At 33.9% G+C, this 26456-nt stretch overlaps 1 protein-coding gene across 6 annotated transcripts in view; it reads right to left on the minus strand.

Moving 5' to 3' along the window:
• Positions 1-682: 682 nt before the first annotated feature.
• LOC143244387 (sterol regulatory element-binding protein 1-like) overlaps positions 683-26456 on the minus strand; it is a 33083-nt gene continuing 7309 nt past the window's right edge. For 2 of the 6 annotated variants that reach the window (XM_076488954.1, XM_076488956.1), the window contains exons 5-16: positions 25448-25562; positions 23305-23697; positions 22865-23041; positions 21448-21699; positions 14098-14264; positions 12896-13052; positions 11590-11698; positions 9615-9866; positions 5218-5380; positions 2543-2725; positions 2270-2393; positions 683-1206 (exon numbers count right to left, since the gene is read on the minus strand). In XM_076488954.1, coding sequence (XP_076345069.1) covers positions 986-1206; positions 2270-2393; positions 2543-2725; positions 5218-5380; positions 9615-9866; positions 11590-11698; positions 12896-13052; positions 14098-14264; positions 21448-21699; positions 22865-23041; positions 23305-23697; positions 25448-25562 — 2313 coding nt within the window. In that variant the 3' untranslated portion in view covers positions 683-985. Of the gene's footprint in view, positions 1207-2264; positions 2394-2542; positions 2726-5217; positions 5381-9614; positions 9867-11589; positions 11699-12895; positions 13053-14097; positions 14265-21447; positions 21700-22864; positions 23042-23304; positions 23725-25447; positions 25563-26456 lie in introns of those variants that run through there. The other 4 variants (XM_076488953.1, XM_076488955.1, XM_076488957.1 and 1 more) reach the window with 3 other exon arrangements.

Consider the following 26456-nt stretch of genomic DNA (forward strand, 5'->3'; position numbering starts at 1 on the left):
AGCACAGATAGCCCTCGAGTAGCTTTGTGCGAAATTCCAAAACAAACAAAATAAACGTAAAATATATTTCGCGCCATCTAGTGGGTAGCATGACAACTACATGTACTATGAAAGTATACGGAAAAGAATAAAAGCTCGTCCTACAGCGACAAATTTCCACGTCTTGTAGTCATAAAATGGAATGTTTCTGTAATACGTATAACCAGCTGCACGTTTAATGCCATAAACTGGGGCTGTATCACACGTATCACTTTCTATTGTGTCGAAGTATTATTGTTATTTATTTACTTTAGGGGTGAGGGGGAACATGTTATTTGCCATTCTCCATCGAAACTGAGTCGGCGAACTTTTCAAAACTTGTGCCTTTTTAGGCTTTATCCAGATTAAAGAAGTTATTTCTTTTTAATCGCATATTTTCATTCAATTACTCTGCACTTAAAGCTAATTTATCGGGGTTAGCGTCCCTACACCTTGTCGTCTTTTACACCGTTTCGTTTATGGTCAAACCTAACATTTTGTACTGTCACGTATGATGTCCATACTGTACAGTGTCCTGTTTAAGATAAATATTCATTTTCTATAAGTTCATTATCGAATCTTAAAACGTGTCAACTTTAATTAGTTTATATCTGTATTCTTTGATAGATTGTTTAAGCTTTGTGTGTGTATTGATACATACGTATTTGACTAGAAAAGTTTATTCAGAATGCATAAACATTCAAAAACCTTTACTCAAAACGTCATCACCGATGATAAATAAGTTAGGCAAAGAAAAATGTAAATTACAGGTCAACCTACAGTGACGTTAAAAGACCAAGTACAAAAATCAAAGTACTACCCACACCTGCTGGCACACTACGGAATTACTTTTTGTAATCGTAACAGAGTGGAATATAAAAATCCACGTGGAAGTGTTAAATGATTTTTCTTATATGAAATGAATGATTTCATATTTGTGACAAATAATCGTTTTGACTAAAAAAACTCATGTCTGGATTCCACCAACTAACGTTCCCAGTGACATCATCATAGCTTGGCAGTCTCTCAGCTTTCTTTTATCACCAACCTTCTCCAAAATGCGTGCTGCATCTGAAAGCATTCTTTCACGAGCCCCTGGTGAAGACAACATGGGGTATGGAAGATGTCGGCACGCTAGAATTAGAGCATAAGCGTGATCTCTGTCATCTGGTCCTAATTGACCAGCACCTGTAAGTATGAAGGAAAGGTTTGACAATAGTACAAACCAAAACGTTTTATATACTTCTAATTGGACATTCTGGTGTCTTTTTGTCTACGTCAATTTGTGTTTGGTAATAATTAATTATCCACTTCGTGCAAACTGTTTTCTCATCACTCCTGTATTAACTAATATTTATGAGATAAGCTGATTGAAGAAACAAAACTAAACTAATGAGAGAACTTAAACCTAAGTTACTTCTAATTATGTTGTCCATTAGTAGTGTGCACCATATTGTATAAACACACTAGTGTTCGTTGCTTATACTGCAGACGATTTGAATGGTTAATTTTAAACTACAATGTATTATTTCTCTATTTAAATAGCAAACAGAGTCAATTATTATTGGAACATTACAAACCTATTTGGATAAACTATTAACACAAAACATCCTCAAAATACGTGACATCTTTGTTTGTAGGTTAAGCACTTAGCTAAACAATGAGCTACCTGTGTTCTGCCCACCACAAGTATCAAAATCTGGTTTCTAGTGCCACTAGAAAGGATACTCGATATCTACCAGTGGGCTTATTTTAACTTGTGAAGCTGTAAAAAATATTAGTAAATCAAGCTCTCTTTCTCTGGAGTTAACTGAGAACAAGTTTCTATTGATGCCTGATTAACCCTCAAATACATGGGATACCCAACAGTAATTAGTGAGGTTAACTGTAGCATCAAGGATAATTCAGTTAAAACATTTTGGTGAGAATCATATTGTTAAGGATTCTGTACTCGACAAAATCATGGTCTCATGAGCAACTTGATAGGTTCCACATGGATGGCATTTAAAAAGTTAAAACCAGCAAGTTAAAAACTGTAGTGCATTTTTAAAGGCCTTCATGAAGTTACTTAAACATAAAATTTAAGTATATAAATTTTGTTTAAAAACGAAATAAAACTTTTTATTCATGTTCAAGAGTAGCTTCACTTACCACCTTGTAGTAGGCATGAGGAAACAAATTTTTAACAAATCTAATTTTAAAAATAAACAACAAAACTTAAAATGCACTTCAAAGAAATATGCCATCAGACCTTTGGAGTAAATGACAGAAAGTGAAGAGTCCATTCTTTTCCTTATACTATGGTCCAAAAGCAAGTGAGTTTTTGTTGGGTTTGCTTCTGTAATCATCCGAAGAGTGGCTTCATAGAGTGGCAGCTGTCAAGAGCAAAAAAAACATGACAAACATTTGTAAGATTTTGGCAAAATTACCTTTTGATTCTTAATGACCACCAATTAGTTACAACACAGATCAAAAACTAAATGCTCTACTGAAAGAAATTGTATGTGCAACTATTTAAAGTTACCTTTGCCTGTGCCTCAGACACATGGTGAGCCAACTTCCTTAACAGACTTAGGTCGTGCTTGTATCCATTTACGAAACTGAACTTTTTCCTGGTATTTGTACAATTCTCTTTTGCACCTGAATTTTCTTCCCACAAAGATGTCCTTATACTTAGCAGCCAGACACATGCAAGAAGTTGAAAATCCTGTTGAAAATGTTATTATAATTCATACTGTAGTTTAAGTTTTATATTATTTCCTTCCTCTGCAGGTTAGCTGACAAGGAATTGAATTATCTGCTAGAACACTTTCCAATATTACAATTACACTCATTACAATTTCCTATTAAATCTAATCTCCAGAATAATTGTATCCTTTTGAACAATGCTTTTTAGGAAAGTTTGTATACAACCTGATTCCTTAACAATCAACATCACTTCTGGATTACATTTCAATTAAGAGGAAATATCTGGATATAATTTATGGCTGCCTCAACCCCTACCCATCATAGTGTATTGGCACTACCGAAATACTGTTCTTTGCACACTTATGATAAACAATACCACCTCACTTGGTTGTGAATAAAATAAATTGGAAAACATGTCATCTTATTTGACAAAATAGTTGCAGCTATATTAAGAATAAGCAATATATTTTAGGAATAACAGACTAACATAATATTATTGTTAGAGCCATTTTAACTGTTTCAACACTAAGTGTGTCCTTTATATAACTAGAATTATCTCCTTGTCACAGTGGAAATACTTAACCAAAGTGCATGAAATTTAGAGCACACATTTTAAGTAGGATGTAGCCTTAGTTTTAATATTTTTTTTCTATTTTTTCTTTATGTTATAAAAATTTCCAAAACTGTCTTCCAAGAAATTTATTAGGAAAAAAAAAATCAATATTTCACTTTGGGTTAGGAATTCAGTTTTATTTATTGTCATCAGATAAATTCATTCCATATACATCTACATTCATTGGGTTCATATTTATTAACACACTTCTTTCAGAAATTTGTTTTACCAATTGCAGTGGTCACCACTTCCAGCTACAAAATGTAATACAATACAGCAGAAACTGATCATAACTTATTAGTAGTGACCAATGACCTGCCCTTATAATATGACGTGAAATCAGGCTTGGTAACAGATTTTTTTTTTTTTACTTATATTGTAATAAATGTTCAACTTTGACCTTCAAAAGCACTCATTTGCAAAGTTAACCACAGTCCACCACAACAGTATTAACATGTTTAATTAACAATCCTATTACGTTACAGGTAATCCATACACTGAAATAAAACATTCATGTGTAAATTTATATAGAACAGTAATATTTCCTATATAATTTCAATAAAAATACACAGGATTGATACCTTTTGTGACAGTAAATTTGCATTGCAGAAGAACCTTACTGATGAGGCCATTTAAAAGAATTATAATCAGTTAAAGCACAAAGATAAAGCTTTATTTAACACTTACTGTATCAAGCAAATTATCAATGACAGTTGCTTTGTATTTTAACATAACACACTTTGTTAGTAGGTGCCAACTAAAATTAACTAACATCTTTTCACGTATGAAGTTTTCTGTATCTTTCAAACCAATAAAAATATTTAAAATGTTTTCAATTGGGAAAATAAGAAACTTTAAAAAGTCTCAGATGTGAAGAATATTCTCAAGTACTTTAAAGTTCAATTAGATGTCACTGTTATTCTCTGTATGAGAAGTCCAATCACACTCATAAAACCAAACTACTTTTTATGCCACCTTATCTACTCGTCATTGGTGTAATCATAATTTGTTCTAGCCAATATTATTTAGACTTTTTCTGCAGCTATTTTTAAAGCTAAGCTTCACTAATAGCTGTTCACATCACAAGATCTAAGATCATAAGAGGATAGAAATATTCTAAATAGTGAAATGAGAGAGAGAACAGAAGGAAAAACTACGAGACATTTCAAATTACCTTAAAAACATTATACAATGAAAAAAATTAATTTGAAATATAGTTTAAGAGTTATTATTTTTACTTCGATGTGGTTGACTGTTAAGCAAATGTTCACATCCAAAAGGTGCTTCATGGTGCAGCTAGAATTAAAAGGTACCTTACTGGCCAATTACAAGGTGAGGTTTTTTGTTTTGTTTTTAAACAATAATTAGGCTGTAAAATTCATAGCCACTTTATAACCATAACTGAACACAGACCCTCTCCCACCCCTCTCTAGCCTATCGCATTCATGGTCGTCCAGATAGCATTCATTACTGCACTTGCATCAGATGTTCATTTGAGTTAATTGCTAATCCTTGTGACTAATCCACCTGCAAGCTATTCAGTTATATTACTGATTTTGTTTTTAAAAAAAAAGGACATTATGACAATTTCTCTTCCCCCATGGTTCCTGAAAATGTTGAATCACCTGGTATGCGAGATTACCCTAATAATCAGGCCAAAACTATAATTTCACTTTCAAAATTAAATAAAATGGGATCTAAGAAAAATATATTTCCTGTCAATGTTACCCACTTTTTATAAGAATAACTTAATTTATTCTACTTACAATTAGAAAACTTTCAACTTACACTAATCATTCAGTAGTTTTTAAATTTCACCCTTCCTTAGATATAGACTTCAAGGTATGAATAGAAAAACTTTTAAGATTTGAAACGTGAACATTTTTCCCAAAACATACCTGATCAGTAGGTGTTGGAGCATGATAAAAGGCATAGCTTAAACTGTTTTCCAGCAAGTGCCCAGCATCTGTACACAGATCTAAAACAACATCAAGTGGCAATCTGTTCACATTGGCTTGTTCTGCTTTGTATGCTTTAAATAATGCTTCAGGAAGTGGGTTCCTTGAGATAAAAATTAAACATTTAAATATTTTTTTTTATTTGTATGAGGTTGTTTGAAAAATAATGGCAGATGTTTTATACTAAAATGTTAGTCATTTGTAGGGATAAAAAACCTGTCTTTTTTATGACTTCATATATACCATTGAAAAACTAAAGCTTTCTTCTGTTTATAAGTACTTATTCTTTTCTAAAACTTTATTTCCAATACTTCAGACCCTTGCAATTAATGATGCAAAAGAAATTACATTTTTTTTTGCATGAATTCAAAATTGGTCATAAATCACAAATAGCATGTAATATAAACCAAACATGGGATGAAGGAACCACCTCCAAACTTACAGTACAGCATTAGCTCCAAAGGTTTCATAATGTAGATGTAAGTCTTGAAGATAAGGAGGACAGAGGATGTCTTTCTTGCTGATAGAATTGACCAACTGAGAATATTAGTGGAAAGAAATCTGGTTCAAACTTCAAGAAATGGCACAAAAATTGGGTGTTAGCATTTCCACAATTTTCAACCATCTCAAGCAAATTGAAAAAGTTAAAAAAAAACACTTGATAAGTGAATTCCACATGAACTCAGTGAAAATCAGAAAAATTGCCATTTTGAACTGTGCTCTATGCTGATTTTGCACAACAGAAATGACCCATTTCTTGAGGAACTCTCACTTGTGACAAAAAGTGGATCCTTTACGATAACAAAGTGATTTGCACAACAGCTCAACCAAGACAAGGCTCCAAAACACTTTCCAAAGCCAAAGTTGCACCAACAGAAGATTACGGTCACCACTGTATGGTGGTCTGCAGCTGGTATTATCCATTACAGCTTGCTCAACTAGGGTCAAAATATCACTGCAGAGGTTTACAGTCAAGAATTGGAAGCAATGCATAAAAATTTGCATGAAAAAATGCCAGTACTAGTTAATCAAAGAGGACCAACTTTGCTTCATGATAATGCTCAGAATTGGTCTGTTAAACATTGCCTCATCTTTCTTACTTCTCAGACCTGTTGCCCACTGAATACAACTTTTTCAAACATTTGTACAACTTTTTATGGGACAAAAGATTCAATAATAGAGCAGCAGCAGAGAATGATGGCTTTAAGGAATTTTTGAGTTCTAGGACTTCAGAGTTTTATCATAGCATAAATAATCTTATTTCTCATTGGCAAAAGTGTAGGTTCCTATTTTGATTTATAAAGTTGCTTTTGAACGTTTTCATTTCTTATTACAGTTAAAGTTTCAAATCTGACATTCTTTTTCGAAGAACCTAATATTTAATTACAAATAATCCAAGTGTGGCTTATTCTTCCAGTGTAGAACCTATGCCCAGTAAACTGGAAAGATTTGGAAGAAGGTTAATAATTCTTGTTAAAATAGAAAAACTGTTCTTGTAAATAGATCTTAAATGCAGCCTTGGAGTGTTGGGCCTTTTACTGAAAAGCTACTGTACAACAAATATGGTAACACTTAAAATTTGTTACATGGAATGGTAGGAATCTTTAAAAAGCTTTTGCTGTGCAAAGAACATAACTAAAAAAAAACAATAAATGTATGGTAGGTGTTGCAGCCCTGGAAGAAGATGAAAAATAGTCTAAGGCTATACAGGACAGTGAGATGGAGACACTAGCAAGGGTCAACATGCCTGGGTGCTATAAAAATGTGTAAGTACTGAATCACAAATGAATAGGTAAATGTAACTTCACTGTAATTTCTTTAAACAAAATAGTATGACTACAACCCTCTTGCCCCGGGTATCATTAACTGAACATGACAAAATTTTAGTGCCTTGCATTCAAAATGTTAGACTACTTTTTGTTTATATTATACCAATTAGTATAGAATAAAATCTTAGCTAATAATCCATATTTTAATAGTATGTAAGTTCCAAGCTCTTAATTCTACAAGGCAATATGAAAAAAAAAAAAAATCTTGAATTTTCCTAGTGCGACATTTTTTCCATTTCATCAACCCCCACTTCACAAGGCACATAATTAAACAAATTACTATAAAATTCTCATTGCTTGGACAAACCATAACTTTAGTCTTCAATTTATTTTTCATTATATAGCTATTAAATAGAAAATCAAACACCCTTCTGCCAAACCCACCTGCCACATCCTCTCTTTTGGGTTTTATTAATAGCTCTCTCATGTTTAATTATATATTATCTATAATTACTAGAAAGTAAAGCTTTTCATCTATCAAATGACGTATAACAGTGTTCTGAATATTTTTGTTTAGAATTATACATAAAGCTACACAATGGGTTATCTGTCCTCTGCCCACTACAGATATTGAAACATGGTTTTCAGTGGTGTGAATCCACAGATATACTGCTGTGCCACTGGGGGTACGTTCTGAATAGATGAATGTCAGTTTTATTTAAAATACAATTTTGGTTCTCATAGGAACCACAAAGGCTAGCTTGGATAAATTTGTAATAGCACTTGTCATGTAGTTTGGAAGTCAGAAAAATTGTGTTTGTTAGAGAAAATTGTCTTTTTAGTATGTTATTAGTCTATGTTCTCTTATATATTATTTAATTAAATAAAAATTTAGTGCACAACTACTATTAGTATATTTTTGATGTTTATTCTTTATTTTTTATAAAGGTAACTAAAATGGAAAAATAGGGATATTTTAAATTTGTAGATTAGATTGAGTAAAATAAATAATGATAATATAATAAAATTGTTTCATGAGTCACACACTAAAGCAGCATACAGTTAATGTAATTCAAAAGCACAGTGTGAGCTGCAAGTGTCCCCAAGTGATTTAGTTTATAATGGCTTCAGGATAGTACTTAGGCACAGTAAAAAGGGGCAATGAAAAGAACAATAAGACAATAAAATTTAATCATAAATATATGTATACTGTTACAAGCTTAAAGCTATTTAAGATAACCAAATGTTGTTTCATGTTGCAATATGAAGTCATTCTAGAAAGAAAAAAAGGGTAATTTATATTTATTTTGATTTTTCTTTTGGTGGTTACAAGTTTGGTCAAATTGACTGATCCCGATTTGAGATAGGGTAGAGAAAATGAAAAGGTAAAATAAGGTTTTACTCAAAAAAAAAGATGATTGAAATGTATTTTCAAGGTTTTAAAAATTACACAAAGGAAATTTTAGACTTTTAATCTTAACATGAAAAATACTTTTCATACAAACTATTCAAAACAAATATTCAATGTCATCTACATATCTTTTAGTTTATTAAAAGTACTTTACTAAACATATTTTTTGTATGTGAAAGATTGTAAAATTTTGTGAAGATATACACATTACTTTGAAAGTTAGAAGTATTAAATTCATAAAGATTTAGAGTAAAAGCAGGTTGTGGTCAGTCAAATTGACTGAGCCCATGTTGAGAGAGTTAATAGCTAAAATAAAGATACTATACAATGAAAGCATCTTGAAACTTAACTAGAGAATATTGATTCACATCACTGAACTACAAACTGTATCAACAATTATGTCAATACAATCTTCAAATAATTTGGAAGAGCACAAAACAGAACTGACAAAACCAAAGACAACTGTATGTTCTCTGTGCATTTTATTTATTTATTTATTAACATCATGGTTTTAATGAAATACCTGCAAGATGTATTTTTTTCTCACTTCTGTATGTTCTCTAACTAACATTCATTTCTGCCTGTTTTATGAATAACCAGCCATAAGACAAATGCAAGGCTGCAATAAATTAAGGAGAAATTCAATTCATAAGTATGAGGTGAAGGCAAAATACACAGTCAGCTCTTTGATTAATTCTTCTAATACTAGAAAGAAACAATCTTAGTTTTATTATTATTAACTAGTGAACATATAGGCCTATGGCCAACATTTACAGGGCCACTGTAATGAAATTTAATGCTAGAATTACTTTTCTGTACTTTTTCTGGATACAGTTTAGTGATCAATGCTGTTATAATGCAAGTTTAATTTCTTTAAACAAGTCATGAATGGTAATTAGTAGGTCTACTAGTTTACGTGGTCTTACATAAATAAATGCCCAATGTGAGGTATGCTTTTGGGTAACCTCCGTAAGTGTTTTCATGAAATCCCTGGGTTACTTAAGGAATTGGGTTCAAAGTTCTACCTTTATGCAACTCCTAGGACCAATATGATTCTTTTTGTACCACTTAGAAGTTTGTGTGATCAGCAGTTTAGGAGGAGTTACATAACACACAAATACAAAGCCTCAGAATACAGATGTTTTTGAACAACTTACTGAATTCCCAAAAACTTGACAGGAAAGCAGTCCACAATCTTATAGAGTGTTTCAGCCTTCTGATCCTCTCCTTGAATCCAATGAATAGCTACTCCAATTAGTGCTGCCCACCATTCACTAACGCGATCTATGCTGTGTAATTGGAGGTTACTCCCAAATGTAAAGGCTGCTGATCGAAGTGAGCCTGCAGCTTGACTTGCTTCCATTAGTTGCTCCACATAATAGTGTGTGGCAGCTCCAAGTGGCTGGTCTCTATACACAAACAATATATTTTTAAATACAAACATATACAATCATATATATAACAATTTACTTTTTAAATTTTATTTTACTGGTTGGATAATAACATTACTACTAAATATGAAAATACTTAAATGTTCATACAAACAAACTATTAGCAGTAGCTGTAAGTGGGCTTGTGTCGAGAGTTGTTGGAAACAAAACAAAATGAATTTAAATCATTTATAAACAATAATATATATTCATATTTACAATGACTTGTTAGCTAACAATTTTTGATATGTTTAACTTTTCCTATGGGCTTAATCATTCTGACCTCCCCAGTAACCACCAGAAAACCATGAGAGTATCCAAATGATAAGTCTTTAACATGGTACATGTGTCTTTATACAATTTGGCAAACTTTCAGTAAACATTAAAAGTCTTCTGGACACAGGAAATGAGATCTCTTAATTCTTTTAATAAATATCTGTCCATAAATGTTTTATGTCAGAATGGTGACTGCTCCCCTGTAAAATGATTTTAATGTCTGGATTAAAATTACTTTTCTTAATCTTAAAACTTTCAAATTGGATTAATACCTTGGGGAGAAATTTTATTTGTTACTATTATATTACTTTTTACAACCTAGCAAACTTTTAATTTCTACATAATTTCACAACAATAAATAAAAACCAAGATGGTTTGTACCTCTGTCTAGCCTTTTGTCTTTTTTCCTCTCAACTCACCGATGAAATTTAAGCCTATTTTTATGTAATGATGATGCTAGTGTATTAAATAATTTTCATTTATTTGAAGTATGAACATATGAAAACAAAATACTAACATGCACAAAGCAGAAAGTATCCTATAACTATTATAATTTAAATAGTTTTCTAAATAGTCTAAGTGCTTTAAAATAATTTCCTAAGATATTCAATATGAACTTGACAATAGAAACTTTACATTATGGATAAAAGGATAACAAACTACTGGGTGTATGTTAGTATTATATATTATTTGGTAATTAAAACCTTGTTTATTTATTGGTTATAAATTATGTTATATAAAATGTCAGGGAAATTCTGGCAACTTGTGATAAAGAGGATGTGACAGGTGGGTATGGCAAATTTGTTCTGATGTTCTAGTTTATGTTTTTATAATCAAAGATGATTAAAGGCTCTTAACACAAAACTGTGTTAGTAACATCAATACTACAATGGGTAAATTATGTTAAACTCTGGATGTTAAAAAAATAAACTAAACAATAGACAAAATGGCTTAAATAAATATCACAATTCTCATACAAGGGGAAATTGAAAATTTATCTAAATAGCTCTCTTTAAAATTAAGAATTTAAATGAGATTTGATTTATCAACCATGTTTTAATGCCAAGTTTATTCATGTGTGTGTTTATGACAATAAATTAGCTTAATTAAATTTTAAATGTACCTTTGTAAAAGGTCATGACATACACACTTTGACCTACCCCTCACAGACACAGTTAACAATCTTTTAATCCGAGGTTTTTTAATATTTCATTCACAGAAATAATGGCAATTATAGGCCATTAAACCATGTTACCAGTAGTGTTTATAATCAACATCCAATGCTGTTTTACTTGTTTAAATGTTTATAAACTAACATTAAATGGTTTTATGGATGTTGATAAACATTTTTCACAGTTCTCTTTATTAATAAAATCACAGTAATTTTTTTAAAACTTTAATTTGTACTTCATACTCCTTGTCTCACCTTTGATGTCGATGTGAAGACAAACTATTTGATGAAGTAAACAAGGATCTAACAGCTTTCCTTAATATATTCTCTCTGAACTTTCGAGATACATAGGACAGAGGATCACCTGTTGGAATGAAGCAAATTAATATCAGCAGTGTGATAATTTTTTCTCAATAGAGATTTAAATAAACATTAATCTGATTGCACAAATACATAAATATTTGTGGATTGTTTCCAAATGACAAATTATTACAACCTGCACTCAATAACTAGCCACTCCATTGTCTGAAGTAAAAAACCATAGAAAGGAAACACAAACCAACTTGAAAGAGGTTTTTCAAAGAATAGTTTACCATTTTAAAATCCCTAAAAACATCATCTGTCGAGAAATGCTTACATTTCTCAGATACAGAGACTAGCCTATTTTTCATTCAACTTACAGCAGATAACTAAACAATTTCACAAAATTGTTCAATAAAGGGTAAATGTATATTTATGTAATTTTAAGCAAATGTGATAAAATTGCACTATTAAAATGGATGGCAGGAGATTTAAAGATTTCTAGGCTAAAATTTTCCATCATCTACCATTGCACTTAACGATTTTGTGAATTTCTGAGGTTTCACAAATATCATTAAGTTTCAAGAAACATTCTGGGATTAGTTGGGCAGTCAGTCAGTAAAAAGGAACCTCGTATAGTAATTTTAGTTAAACTTAAACATTGTAGCAGAAAAGGTAATATAATATTAAACCAACACATACTGGTGTTTTGTCTCCAAGTCACAACACTTTTCTAACTGAATTTGAGCAAACTTGGAGTATGGCTAAATTTGACAAGAGAAATATACCAAATTGTGACCAGTTCTCTTTATTGAACAATAAAAAAAAATTAAATGCTAAGATTAAATAAAGCATTTTCAACGTCATTCCCCCCAAAAAAGTGTCCAATCTAAAACAAGAAATTCCAAAACCTAAAAAATAAGATTGTTAAATACAATTATAAACTACATAATAAATAAACTACATTTCATTTTGGTTAAGTATTTCCAATGTGAAAATGAAAAATCAGGGGTTAGAAGTCCAGAAAGGGTAAAGGTCACACAGTATTTATATAACATGCATAACTTGAACGAATAAGTAGCTAGAGACACCCTAATAAGTTGGCAAGTCAACTGATATCTTAATTTGAAACTATAACTTTGCTGTGACTACAAATGTGTGTGCATACATTAAGTTTCTTGTTCACTATTTCAAAAAGTTTTGTGGTAAAATTTGCTAATATTATAATTAGAAATAAGTAACTAAAAACCTCATTATATACCAGTATTTTCAAGACAGCTGAAAACTGTGTCATCTTCTTTATAAGACCAACTGTTTGTTAGAAAAAACCTGTATCCATCCGGAAGAAAGAGCCATTGGAAAACTGACACTTGACTTTCTGATTTACATAATTTCTTGGCTTGGCTGAGAAAATACCTCTGAAAATTTTCATTATCTCCATTAATAAAATATTGTATACACATACAAAGATAAATCAATATTAATTTTTACATTTTATCAACTACAAGTTACCTGCAGGTAGGAGTCACCCCTTTCATCCTAGGTATCGTTTACCATACATGTTAGAAAGCTTTTAGTATCTTATATTCTACATTTTGTTAAACTACTTTTTGCTGATGTTAAACTAATTAATATAGCATAAACACTCAACTAATTATCTATATTTTAACAGTATACAAGCTTCAGAATAAATGAATGTAGTTTTATGTTACTATATGAAATCATTTTAGACAAAAAAAAAAGGATAATTTAGATTTTGACTTTTCTGATGGTTACGAGGTCAGTCAAATTGACCGATCCCCTTATCAGTCAGGGTAGAGAAAGTAACAGATGAAATAAAGTTTTACTGGAAAAAACGTTTGAAATGCTGTTAGGAAGTTTTAGAGGTTACACAAAGGAAATATGAGATGAGCAAAAGTATTTCTAACCTTAACATGAAAATTACTTTACACACAGACTATTCAAAACAAATAGTCAATACATTCTTAAATCTTTTAGTTTATTAAGAATACTTCAATAAATAAATTTTTGTGTGTGTGAAAGACTTATAATGTTATATAAAATACTGCCAAATTTTGTGAAGAAATACACACTATATTGAAAGTTAGAAGTATTAAATCTATAAAGGCTTGAAATGACTAAAGAGGTTACGTGGTCAGTCAAATTGACCAAATCTGTGTTGAGCTAATTAAATTGAAAACAAACTGTCTCACATCATTTAGAATTTTTTTAAAATTCTCTGAAGAACTTAAGTTTGAATTGAGAGAACAAGATAATTCTAGAAATACATCAGATATACTAAAAACACAACAAATGATGGGATTCACAAGTGCCAAAAGATCTAATTTGGAAAGCTCATATTCTCAGCTACTGTTCTTTTTCAGCAGAATTTTATTAAACAAATTTCATAAAAATAATCAGCCATAAACCTCTCAAACTTTTGGAGATGTTATCCCTACTTACAGTAAAAAAATGTAAACAGTATGGAAAGCTTTCCTTTATCCTAAGAGCAGCAGTAATGTGAATATGAGCACAAGTTTTTCTAGAAAGAGATTTTCCAGCTATCTCTGCAAGGTTGACAGCACATAATGCTAGGTTGATGCCTTCTAAATGACTCTCTCCATTATAACCTGAGTAGAAACATGAGAAAAGTCATTACAAAAAAACCCACTACACAAGAAATTGTGAGAACTCTTGGAACAAAGACAAGCATACAAACTATTTCCTACATAAAATTACATAAAAATATATATTTGATACTTTTAAAAGTTTCTGAAATATCTTATACAAAAAAAAAAAAAGAAATTCTGTCTTCTGTGGTATTTATTGAATTATTTTTTTATGAGTTTCAAGTGTAATATAGCATTAACTGTACTGTAAAATGAAGCAATTAAACACACAGTGTTAGCAACATCATAGTTTTTGTTGTTGTATTTACAAAATTTACCATTTTGTTTTTAATGAGTTTCAAATGTATTACAGCATTAACTTTGTTATAATATGTAGCAATTAAACGTAATGTTTCAGCAATATTGTAATTATTGTTCGTTACACTGAAATAACGAGTCATTAAAAATTTTGCAAATGTTCCATATTTTCTGTCAAGTTCTTTAATAATTGAACTCACAGGTTATGCTCCTCTAAAATAAAACATCAACGGTTGATTGATTGATTGATTGATTTAGTGTTTTATGGCACAAAGCAGCGAGGCTATCTGCGCCAGACATTCGGTAAAAATGTAAAAAAAAATAAAAATAAATAAATAAATGTAGTAATAGACATAAATGGAAATGAAGGTAAAACAAAAAAGTATAAAACCAATGTTGACACCTAGTCTACAATGTTAAGATAGAAGGCAGAGTATAAGAAGTTGTAAGGTATTTACTCTAGCAAAAAGGTAATGATCATAACCCGCCAGGAAGATTAACAGGTAAGTTCAAGAACCACCGTCAATCACCTGAAGTTGGCCTTTCCAGTCCTGGTTCCGGGTTATGTGTCATAGCAGCTATTATCAAAATGTAAAAGAATAAAAGTTTTAAAAGACACTCTGCAAAATCGTAATAATGAGTAGCCAAATGTCCAGTAAAAAGATAAAAGTCAAGTAAATGGAGTAAAATTTGTAAAAGTAAATGAAGATAAAAGCAAAACAGCAATTAAAACAGAAAATGGTGAAAAAACCAATGGTGACATCCAGTCAACAAAGTTGTAAAGAACTACCTGTAGCAGAATGGTAATGATCCTAACCCGCCAGGAAGACTAACAGGCAAGTATAAAAAACCACCTGAAGTTGGTCTTTCCAGTCCTGGTTCCGGGTTATGAGTCAATATGGCCAGTACTAAAAAGTTAAGTAGTAAAAGTGTGAAATGATATGAAGCAAAAGTATAATAACAACTCGCAAGGATGACTAACGAGTAGTTCAAACGGATAGTTCAAACAGGAGCGTTAGTCACTTGAAGTTGGCCTTTCCAGTCCTGGTGTCGAGTTATTTAATGTTCTGACAATTGTCCAAGGTCAAATTGAAGGAGAGAGATTAAAACTGTAAAAAAGGAACCACAATTAAAAAGGTGTAATGAATAAATATGCAACACTTAAATGAGATTAAAAAGGTTAATGGCCATTAAAAAATTAAAAACATTATCAAGGTGGACAGAGTCACCATCACCAATAACTCTGTCCAATGTTACAGATTGACCCTGGGAAAAAATATGTTTAAAATATTGCCGTCGTTGAGAATTGTAACGATGGCAAGAAAGTAAAACGTGGCTGATAGTGATTTGAGTGTTACACAAACTACGCATTGGTGCATCAGTTCCAGATAAAAGAAAATGATGAGTTAAAAAACTGTGACCAATGCGTAGCCTAGTGAGAACAACTTCCTTCTTTTGAACTTTACGGAAGCTAGATGGCCAAAGTCCAATTTTGGGTTTGATTTGAAAAAGTTTGTTGTCACGTTGCTCATTCCAAGTGAACTGCCAGCTGGCACGGAGCCGAGCCTTGAAGACAACACCATAGTCCATGTCGGAATAGGCATAGGAGTGATGGTGCTGAAGCAGACATTTAGCTGCCATGTCTGCAAGCTCGTTCCCGCGAATACCAACATGGCCTGGTATCCAGAAAAACTGGATTGAAGTAGCTGCTAATGAGAAATGGGCCAGTCGGTTTCGAATATCAGCGAGAATAGGATGTGAGCTAACGTGTAGCGATTCCAAGGCAAGTATAGAACTAAGGGAATCAGTATAAATAGTGCAGTTGGAGTACTGCTCAGCTGCAATATGATCCACGGCAAGAGATATGGCATACAGTTCAGCAGTGAACACAGAAGCTGTAGAAGGGATTCTGCGCGCAACTACTGACCCATAGCAAACCATAGCCGAGCCCACTGAATTACCTGATTTGGAACCATCTGTATAAATGGGAACTGAATGATTGTTTGAAAGATATTCATTGAATAAAAGCCACTACTTCCAATCTGGAGCATCTGCCTTTTTTAGGTGACTGAAAGAAAGGTCACATTTTGGGGCTGTAATAAGCCATGGTGGGATGGGCCAACCTGTGGAATCTGCAATGTTATCCAAGGACAGACCCAATTCATCCAATTGCTCCCGGATGCGAAGGCCAAACGGAGCAATGACAGATCGTCTGTTCTGAAAAAGTACTGCCCACCGAGGAAGGAAAACACATTTCCAGGTGGGATGCTTTGGTAACGAATGAAGTTTCGAAGTATATTGTAAAGATAGTTGCAAACGGCGAAGGTGTAGAGAAGGTTCATGAGATTCAATGTATATACTTTGAACTGGAGAGGTACGGAAAGCCCCAGTGCAGAGTCGAAGTCCTTGGTGATGAACAGGGTCCAGCGTCTTTAAGGCCGAGGGTCTGGCAGAGCCATAGACCATTGATCCATAATCGAGTTTCGATCTAATAAGAGCACGATATACCTTTAACATTGAACAGCGATCTGCCCCGAACTGGTAGAAGAGAGAACACGGAGGATGTTCAGTGCTCTTGTGCATTTGACCAAGCTGCTTTAAGTGTGGTATAAAGGTCAGTTTACGATCAAAGATAAGCCCCAAGAACTTGGTCTCGGGACCACTGGCAGCAAAACTTCACCGATATGAAGTTCAGGATCAGGGTGAATACCCGTCGACGGCAAAAGTGCAGGCATACAGTTTTGGACAGAGAGAAATTAAAGCCGTTCGCCAGAGTCCACTTCCGTACATAATTGAGGGCGGTTTGTAGTTGCCGCTCAATATATCTCATGTTTGATGACTGACATGAGATGTGAAAGTCGTCGACATACAGCCCATTCGCAACAGTGAGAGGGAGTTGTTCAGTGATGGCATTTATCTTTATACTGAAGAGTGCAACACTCAATACACAGCCTTGAGGGACTCCAAGTTCCTGTACAAAAGAACGGGAAAGTGTCGAACCCACACGAACTTGGAATCTCCTGTCCATTAAAATTTTTTTAATAAACATGGGTAGATGGCCACGTAACCCATATGTATGGAGGTCTCGCAAAATGCCATACCTCCATGTTGTGTCATAAGCCTTCTCTATGTCAAAGAATATTGATACAAGATGTTGGCGGTTGACAAAAGCTTCTCTGATAGATGTTTCAAGACGAATTAGGTGGTCTGTGGTGGAGTGCTGTCGACGGAACCCACACTGGGTGGGCGAGAGGAGGTTGTTTGATTCAAGGAACCAAACAAGACGAGCATTAACCATCCTTTCTAGTGTCCTACAGAGACAGCTCGTCAAAGCAATTGGACGGTAGTTTGAAGGAATCTTGGGATCTTTCCCTGGCTTAGAGAAAGGTAAAATAATAGCCTGGCACCAGGCATCAGGAAAAACATTCTCCTGTCAGATCCGGTTGAAAACAATCAGAAGGGCATCAAGAGAAGCAGAAGATAGATGGTGCAGCATGTCATAATGAATATCATCAGGTCCAACAGACGTACTGGCAGACCAATGAAGTGCCATTTTAGTTCCACCAGGGTAAAGGGACAATTATAGTCAAAGAAACAGTCAGTTCGAAAGGAAAGAGGTAATCGCTCTGCCCGAGTCTTGATGGCCAGGAAGGTGGAGGAACAAGCAGAAGTGCTAGATACCCGGGCAAAAGCTTTCACCTAGAGTGTTAGCGATGTTCCGAACATCAGTCACCTCCTGACCATCAGAGAGTAAGATCGAGAGGGGGATAGAATTGTAGTATCCATTAACCTTTCGAATCCTGTCCCATATGATCTTGGAACTGGTGGTAGAAGATATACTGGTTGTGAACTTAATCCAAGATTCCTTCTGGCTGTGACATCTTACCCACCTAGCATGTGCACGGGCCTGTTGGAAAGTAACCCGGTTTGAAAGTGTGGGATATCTACGAAAAGTATCCCAGGCCCGCTTTTGAGCCTTCCGTGCTAAGTGGCAAGCAGGACTTCACCACAGACGAGGATATCGTGGAAAACGTGTCGAGGTTTTAGGAATACACTGAGCAGCTGCATGTGTAATACAGTCAGTTACTGCTGCTACACAGTCGTCTATTGATGGCTGATTTACGATGGCAGGATCAAGTTCTGCGAGAGCAGTGAAAGTGGACCAGTCTGCCTGATCCAGCTTCCACCGGGGCACGCGGGTAGGGTGGCATCGACCACGGCCAGTCTCTCTCAAAAGGATCGGAAAATGATCACTGCCTAGTGGATTACTGTCAACCCTCCATGAAAAATGGGAGAATAATGAAGGGGAGCAAACTGAGAGATCAATAGCAGTAAAGGACTGACTAGGTGCATGAAAGTAAGTGGAAGAACCAGTATTGAAAAGAGAAAGATTGTGATCAGAGAACATCCGCTCTACAGATCGGCCCCTCCCATCAATAATAGCACTTCCCCAAAGGGGATGATGTCCATTAAAATCCCCCTAGGATTAGAAATGGAGATGGCAATTGTTCAACGAGAGAATCAAGATCTGATTGATCATATGTCTTTCCAGGGGACAGGTACAGAGAACAAACAGTGATGGTATGACCCAAGGAAACACAGATGGCTACAGCCTCCAAGGGTGTGTTGAGTGACAAAGACAGGGTGGGCACGTGTTGATCAACCAACAGTGCCACCCCTCCATGTATTCGACCATCACACAACCTGTCATTTCTGTACAGAGTAAACTGCCGAATGGAGACAGTATCAGCAGTTTTGAGGAATGTTTCTTGTAAAGAAAGACAAACAGGATGGTAGGAAGCAATCAGCGTTTTGATCATCCAGATTAGAACGTAAACCTCGACAGTTCCATTGTATCAAGGTGGCCATTTTTAAGAATGGGTAGGTGAAGTGGCTGGAGAACCCTTCGGTTACGACGTCTTTTTTCTTTACTGTCTTTAGTCGGAGGAGGTCTGTCAACCTCCATGGATCCTGCTCTGTGTCGGGTGGGCAGGTTTTTTGTTATTGGAAGGGGAATCCAGTGACTGAGGACGCGAACGAATAATTGTTTTGTCTCTTGTGGTGGGAGAAAAAGATGTATCAGAAGAAATGCCTGTATTTAAAACTAAAGGACGTGGATCTTGAGGTTTGTTGGAAGGTATGGGAGGAACAGAGATAGGTGTGGAACTCGATTCATCAACCTTTTTAACCACGGAGGTCAAAAGGCTTTTCATTTGTTTTGAAAACGATTCTCTTGGAGGCACAGAGAGATCTGTCTGCACTCCCACTGTAGTTGTGGAATGAAGTGCAGCAGCATATGTCCGAGATGGAGTTGTGGACAGCAATTTCCGAGCCTCAAGATAACTAATGTTATGTGTCGTTTTCAAACGCTGCACCTCTTTTTCCTCCAACCATTTTGGGCAAGAATGAAAGTAAGAGGGGTGAGAACCATTGCAGTTTACGCAATGTGGGTTCATGTCACAGTCATAGGCATCGTGGTCCTTGCCTCCACAACGAGCACATGTCAGGGAACCACGACAGGATGTCTTTGAGTGGCCGAATCTCTGACATTGGAAACATCGAAGAGGGTTTGGTATGTATAGACGAACCCTGCAAATGAGATAACCTGCCTTGATGGTGGCAGGTGCATGTGGTGAAGTAAATGTTAAAACAAGGGTATTTGTTGGCAGTGTAATAGCATCTTTGCGAGTGAAGATATGCCTCACTGCAGAAACTCCTTGAGTGGAGAGACCAGCGAGAATCTCTGACTCGGGAACGTTCTTCAAATCCCTTTCAACAATAACTCCTCGTGAAGAATTCATGGTAGCATGGGGTGTAACCTCAATAGGTATATCCCCAATTGCCTTTGATTTCAAAAAAATGAGGTACGTGTGTTACTGATGTTGAAGATTGCTGTTCTGAGTATTCAAGACGTGGTCACTTACCCATTGACTGTTTTTTTACAATTTTATTTAAATTTTTTAGAGGATCCATAGGAAAAAGAAAAAATTTCGGTACCCACTGACCCCACCCACCATGGAGCCCTACAAGGGGACGCACTACAAAGTCACGCAAGGACAATGCAGCAACGCCAGGGTTTCGTGAGCACTATACCCAAACACCAGCATCAGGCACAATGTCCACAACACCCGTTGAGAACTTCCAACACTGGTACTTGGTTGACTCTAGCCCAAGTGGACCAGCTGACTGACCCAAGGGGACCACCCAAAGGCCGCCCGTCTACAGGAATTCGAGGCCAAAGTGGTGTGTTAGGGTTAGACCCCTCAACCACCAGGGTCCTCTCCTCCCCTTCACGGGTCGCCACGCACGGCAAACACGTGGGTGGATGTTTAGATCCCAGAGAAGGTAACCAGATAGAACAGAACCTTCCCTGGGAGGTCCCCTCACCACGTACAGGAATCCACACCAAGGGGAACATCAACGGCAAATATACAAATAAAGTGTAATTGAAGATTAACTTACAGCTCTCCAATTCAGTCAAACCCTTGGTTTTACCAGGGATATGAACTTGTAAATGTTAATACACTTAGGCTCAGGATACATTTACCTAATTGGACTTATTACAAGTGCTTACACTATAACACTTGAAGTGTGTAATTGTTATATGCATACGTAAAGTTATGCATAATTTAAGATAAAGCAGTAAAGCATACACTAAAGGCAAGCCCTGTAATGAAGAAGAAAGATCAAAGAGTGAGGTTTAATGAAGCTACCTCAGAGTTTCAGCAAAAAATAGAAGACATAAGAAAGTAATATGGAACAGCTTCTGTTTACAACACAATCTAGCAAATGCATGAGCACGGTGTTAAATAACAATATAGCTACTTGCGTGCCAAAATGCACACAGCAAATAACCAAGTAAAAACAGAAACAACACAAAACCTACCTAACAAGTGTAACTGATTTAGACGATGGTAAACATGGGCTGTATTTTGAAAATATTCCTCACGCACAAACTGCAGAGTTTTCAGCCCACCTGCTTTCTTGTTCATAAGTTGCCCTATCCATAATCTGTGCAAGAGCTGCCGTAGAATCTGCCAAGTGATGCTGGTTATCAGGCCCACAGTGGATGTCGGTAGGGGTCGACCCAGGACTCGGAGACATAGTTGTAAATGAGAGCTAGCACTAGAATAATCTCCCCTAAAATTGACAAAATATGCTTCAATTTAAGAATTTTGGCTAATTTGCAAGACTTGCTAAGACCAATTTCTACTATGTTAAAAAAAAAGTGTAGACACTACAGATTCATAGATATCTAAAGTTGCCTACATTATATTTTAAAACATTATTATTACATGGTCTTATAATTAATATATAATAATCCCAATAAATACAAGTTAATCACTGTGAAAATATTGTTTCAATATGCATCTCACACACACCCACTCACAAAAAAAAAACCTCAACATAAAACTGATAAAATATTAGAAGAATTTGCTAATAAATGCTGTACAAGTGTTGACAAAGTGTATAAACAAATAAATGTTTTGTTAACAAGATGGAATCCTCAACATCCATGGCACTTGAAATTCTTTTAGGCAGGATTTCAGTAAAGTAATCTAGGAGACCTTGGGTGTGGTCAAACACACCAATCAAAAGGGTTTGACCATCTAAGTCCAAAGCTGTAATTAGATTATATATCAATCAAGACATGATGGGGCCATGAGCTAAATGTCTTTAGTTGAAAAAAGCAAACAAACTTGGAACCATTATACCACAGCTTAAAACAAAATCATTGTCTTATTTCAATAACAACAGCTTGTATAATTTTTGTCTTACTTGTTTTCTAAGAGGTCAATTAATTTATGAACACTTAGAAACAGCTACTGTGGGTGAATAGATTTAGTTCTGTGCACGTTTTTTCTCTAACAATGCAATATTATAGTTCTCTATTAAAGATAAAACATTTTACAGAAAGAAATCTATACCTATCAGGTGAGAAAATCAGTACAACAAAAAATTTCATCTTATTCGCTGGTGATGAGATAGTTTCTTTAACATAATTATTCTCCAGATGCAACTAAAAATTTAGACATATGGAAAAACTGCAGGAAACTAAGTACAAACTTTTTCAATAATGTTCAGTTTCCATAAGTGAAAAAAAAAATGAAAAAGTTGACTTAGCTTCACTATCTTTCTACCAAATTAGCGAAACTCGACACAATGAAACAGGATGACATGAGGAAGGCTGTACAATATTTTGAATAATAATTGATTAAACAGCATTATGATTGGAAATTAAACTTTCATTTCAGATAGACCCAGACATTTATTTATTACAAAAGGATTAAGAGTTTCCTTTACCTTTGCAAAGTAAAAATCTGCCCGTTTCTTATGCTTCCAAAACATCATAGAATGAGGTGATTTTATCTTTAATAATGGCTCCCCATAAATAAAAAGCTTCATCATAATGGCCAGTATTACAGTAAAGTTCAAAATCCAGACCATAAACCATGAAAAGAACCAGTCGTTCCACTTTCCTGAGAATGTTAAAGAAAAAAAAAAAAACAACCTCTTCATAAATATTTTATCTTTAGGTTCAGAAAATTCAGATTTACAAATTAAATCTCTACTAGAAAATGTTATACCATTTCATGAAAACTTAAGTAATTTCAAATCTTTTAATATTACAACTTTTCTGAAACTTAAAAAGCAAAATTACTATAGCTGTGACTACAGCTTAATTAATAAATGTTTGTAAAAACAATTATTGTGAAGGTTACAGAAATATTGCAGAACTAACCTTCATAATCATCAGCTGGGGATGAAGATAAAATAGTTCTACTAGTTTGCAAAGATGACATTGCTTCAGATTCAGTAATGACATTTCCATTAGACAGAAGATTGCTGAATGGATTAAATGATAAAACAGCCAAAACAAAAACACAGAGTGTCATACGAGACTGATCCGATATTCCTTTTGTAATAAAGTTATCTGACTGATCCACTGGTTTAGAAGATCCAACAAAAGAATCACCTTTGGAACAATCTGGAGAATAAAGGTTAGGTGAGAACGGTTCTGAAGAGTTATTGTCTTCTTGTAACAGTTGGGGTTCTTCTGATGGAGATGGAGAAAACTCAGAAACAATGCCTATTTCTGATAGCAAACTCATCTGATCCCCGTGTTCTTTAGTTTCTGAAAACCACAAAACAGCAACTTTTCCTATTAAAAAAAATAATGCTTTTGGAAAACAATATTAATTTTAACACTAAGATTATCTTTCAAAAAGATAACATAATAAAACATTAGGCAAGTACAATTTTTAGATTAACAATAGACTTACTGAGATTTATAAGGGTGTACACACACACACAAAATGTTTTCCAGCAGTTTAATGAAATTTTCAGTATTTAAAAGAAAAATACATAATATTCTGTGTTAGTCAAAATGTGGAAAAATACAATGATAAAAGTAACAATTATTTTTCTTTTTTTCTACAAAGATGCAGGTAATGAAATTGTGGCATTCAGTTCTAGCAAACAGACCATAAGAATGTTAACCCTGGTGACGTGTTGTGTAAGTAAAGATAATTTTGGTGTTACTATAGCGTGCAGTCTACCGAGACATTTAGATCACACTTAACATGACTTTACCCGACATGACTTAAACTGAACTTGCTTCAAAAATTCAAGTCAAGAGAATCATTCTGACACATTTTACCCTATACAATGCTGTTGAAAGATTTCTACAGAAGTGTCATCTTAACATAAGAAACAGTGCTTACATGTTTACGTGAAAACAATTTTCTGGACACACCACAAGAAGCAGAGCCTTGTCATTGATGTGCTAGTGTCATGCAAAAGAAAATAAAACCTGACAGAGGTTAAGAATACAGGCCTTTACTTCGCTGAATAAATTAATACTATTCTAGTATGTAACGGGCTAGTTTACCATTCATAATGAGAATTATACAATGTATATACTATTAACGTGATGCTATTATTCAAAATCTTTTCATATTTGTTTAGTTGCAGTCTATAGTGGCACCAATAATTTTTTTATATTATCAAAAAACATCCACATCATTATTTTACTTTCAGACCAAGAATGTTCTCTGGGGGGCCAAAAGAAGCACTAAAAGCAATGTATAACCTTTAGATACAAGCCAAGTGTATTTTAATGTGATAATACTACACCCATACAATACTACCTTAACTATGGATTATTGTTAATTGTTTTAACAATTCACTAAAGCTTTAGATATTTTATTGTTTTTTGCTGGCATTGTTAAAGTAAGTTCTATATTTACTAGCATAGAGCATGTAATATAAAAAAAAAAATTTGGCCTATGAAGCTGTATTTAAGTTTACTTTTGATAATGAACTAAGATATTTATTTATCTTATGTGTCATAAGCTATGCAACAAAAATGACCTTTGATCTAAAACTGATACAACTGCTTGCATAAAAATTTGTACAGATTTCATAAGCATTTGCAGGTTTTTGGTAGTGGGGCATGAGACAAACCACTGATGGAAAGAGGAAACAAATGTATGTGATCAGAAATTACTTTTAGAATCTCTATATTTATTTCAAATATTCACATATGATAGTTTTAATTAGCTTAAATTACAATGAAGCAATGTAGCAATCAAAGAATCATAATTAATTCCATTCCAATTACAATGGGACTGTTTTTATTCATCAATATTTCATTAATAAATGTTCAAAACCACCAATATCCAACTATTAGACAACTCTTTTACCAACAAATAGTGAGATTCACTATCACATCATAATGCTCCCCATGACTGAAAGGGTAAGCATGTTTGGCAAAGGGAATTCAAATCAGATTATTGTGAGTCGAGCATCCTAGTCATCACGCTAATGCGACATGCAACCTTAATATTTCGTATGAAAGAAACATTTTGTAATTTCAAACTTACGCTGCACTTTGGAAATCATTTTCAAGACCATGTTTTCCTGTTTAAGTTTCTTGTTTGCATTCTGAAGAAACCTGATGTAATCAATTGTCTTCTTCAAGACTGCAGACTTGTTAAGCTATATTAAAAAAATAATAATAATGAAAACATCATTACATTATTTTGTGCAATATTCAGTAAAGTGCATTTTTCTATTAACCCTAAACATTCTGGCACAAAGATGTTAAATCTCCCAATTGTGAAGTCCGGTTTGAAAGAGTGATCTCTCAACTCAGGTAAAATGCTCACCAACCCTAACAGGTTTTAAGATGGGATGTACACTGGTCAAGATAAAGGTTTGGTGGAAATATTCTCCCACATTTATGAAGATATCTCAAAAAAATGTATGAACTGACAGAAACAACTGCAAACTATGTATAGAATATCTGTGCCACCTCCATTAAAATAATAAGGTTTAGAGCTTTATATGCTATACTTACAAGTTTGGTCAAAACCTATCCAAGCAACTACTTCTGAAACTGGTTACGAAATTAATCTATTTCAAAATGATTTTATGATTATAAAAGATTTAAACACAAATATGTTAAATGTATATTTTTTTAAATTTATATGAACAATAAATTTTTCATTTGGGACATTTCAATACATCATATAATGGTCTAATACCACACTAGCCAAAATTATTGAGTATTCTGGACTGGCTCTTACACAGTCAACATAAATTTATTAGTAACTGTCACTTTTCATGGAAAATTACAACTGAAACACCATCACTTACTTATTTAATAAAACTGTTATAAACTAAAACAAGAGTTAAAAAATCACAACAAAAATGACATGCATACAACTACACAAGATGAGCCTGTAACACCATGAAATTTAATAGAATAGAAATACATTAATATTACTTAAAAAGGCCTTGAAAGAATGTTTTACTTGGCTGAATTATTTGCATTTTAATTTGTTATAGTTAAAAATGAATTAAAGCAAGATTGATGAAACTTTTTAGAAT

This window comes from Tachypleus tridentatus, chromosome 2, assembly GCF_004210375.1.
Source record: "Tachypleus tridentatus isolate NWPU-2018 chromosome 2, ASM421037v1, whole genome shotgun sequence".
In the NCBI taxonomy this organism is placed as follows: Eukaryota; Metazoa; Arthropoda; class Merostomata; order Xiphosura; family Limulidae; genus Tachypleus; species Tachypleus tridentatus.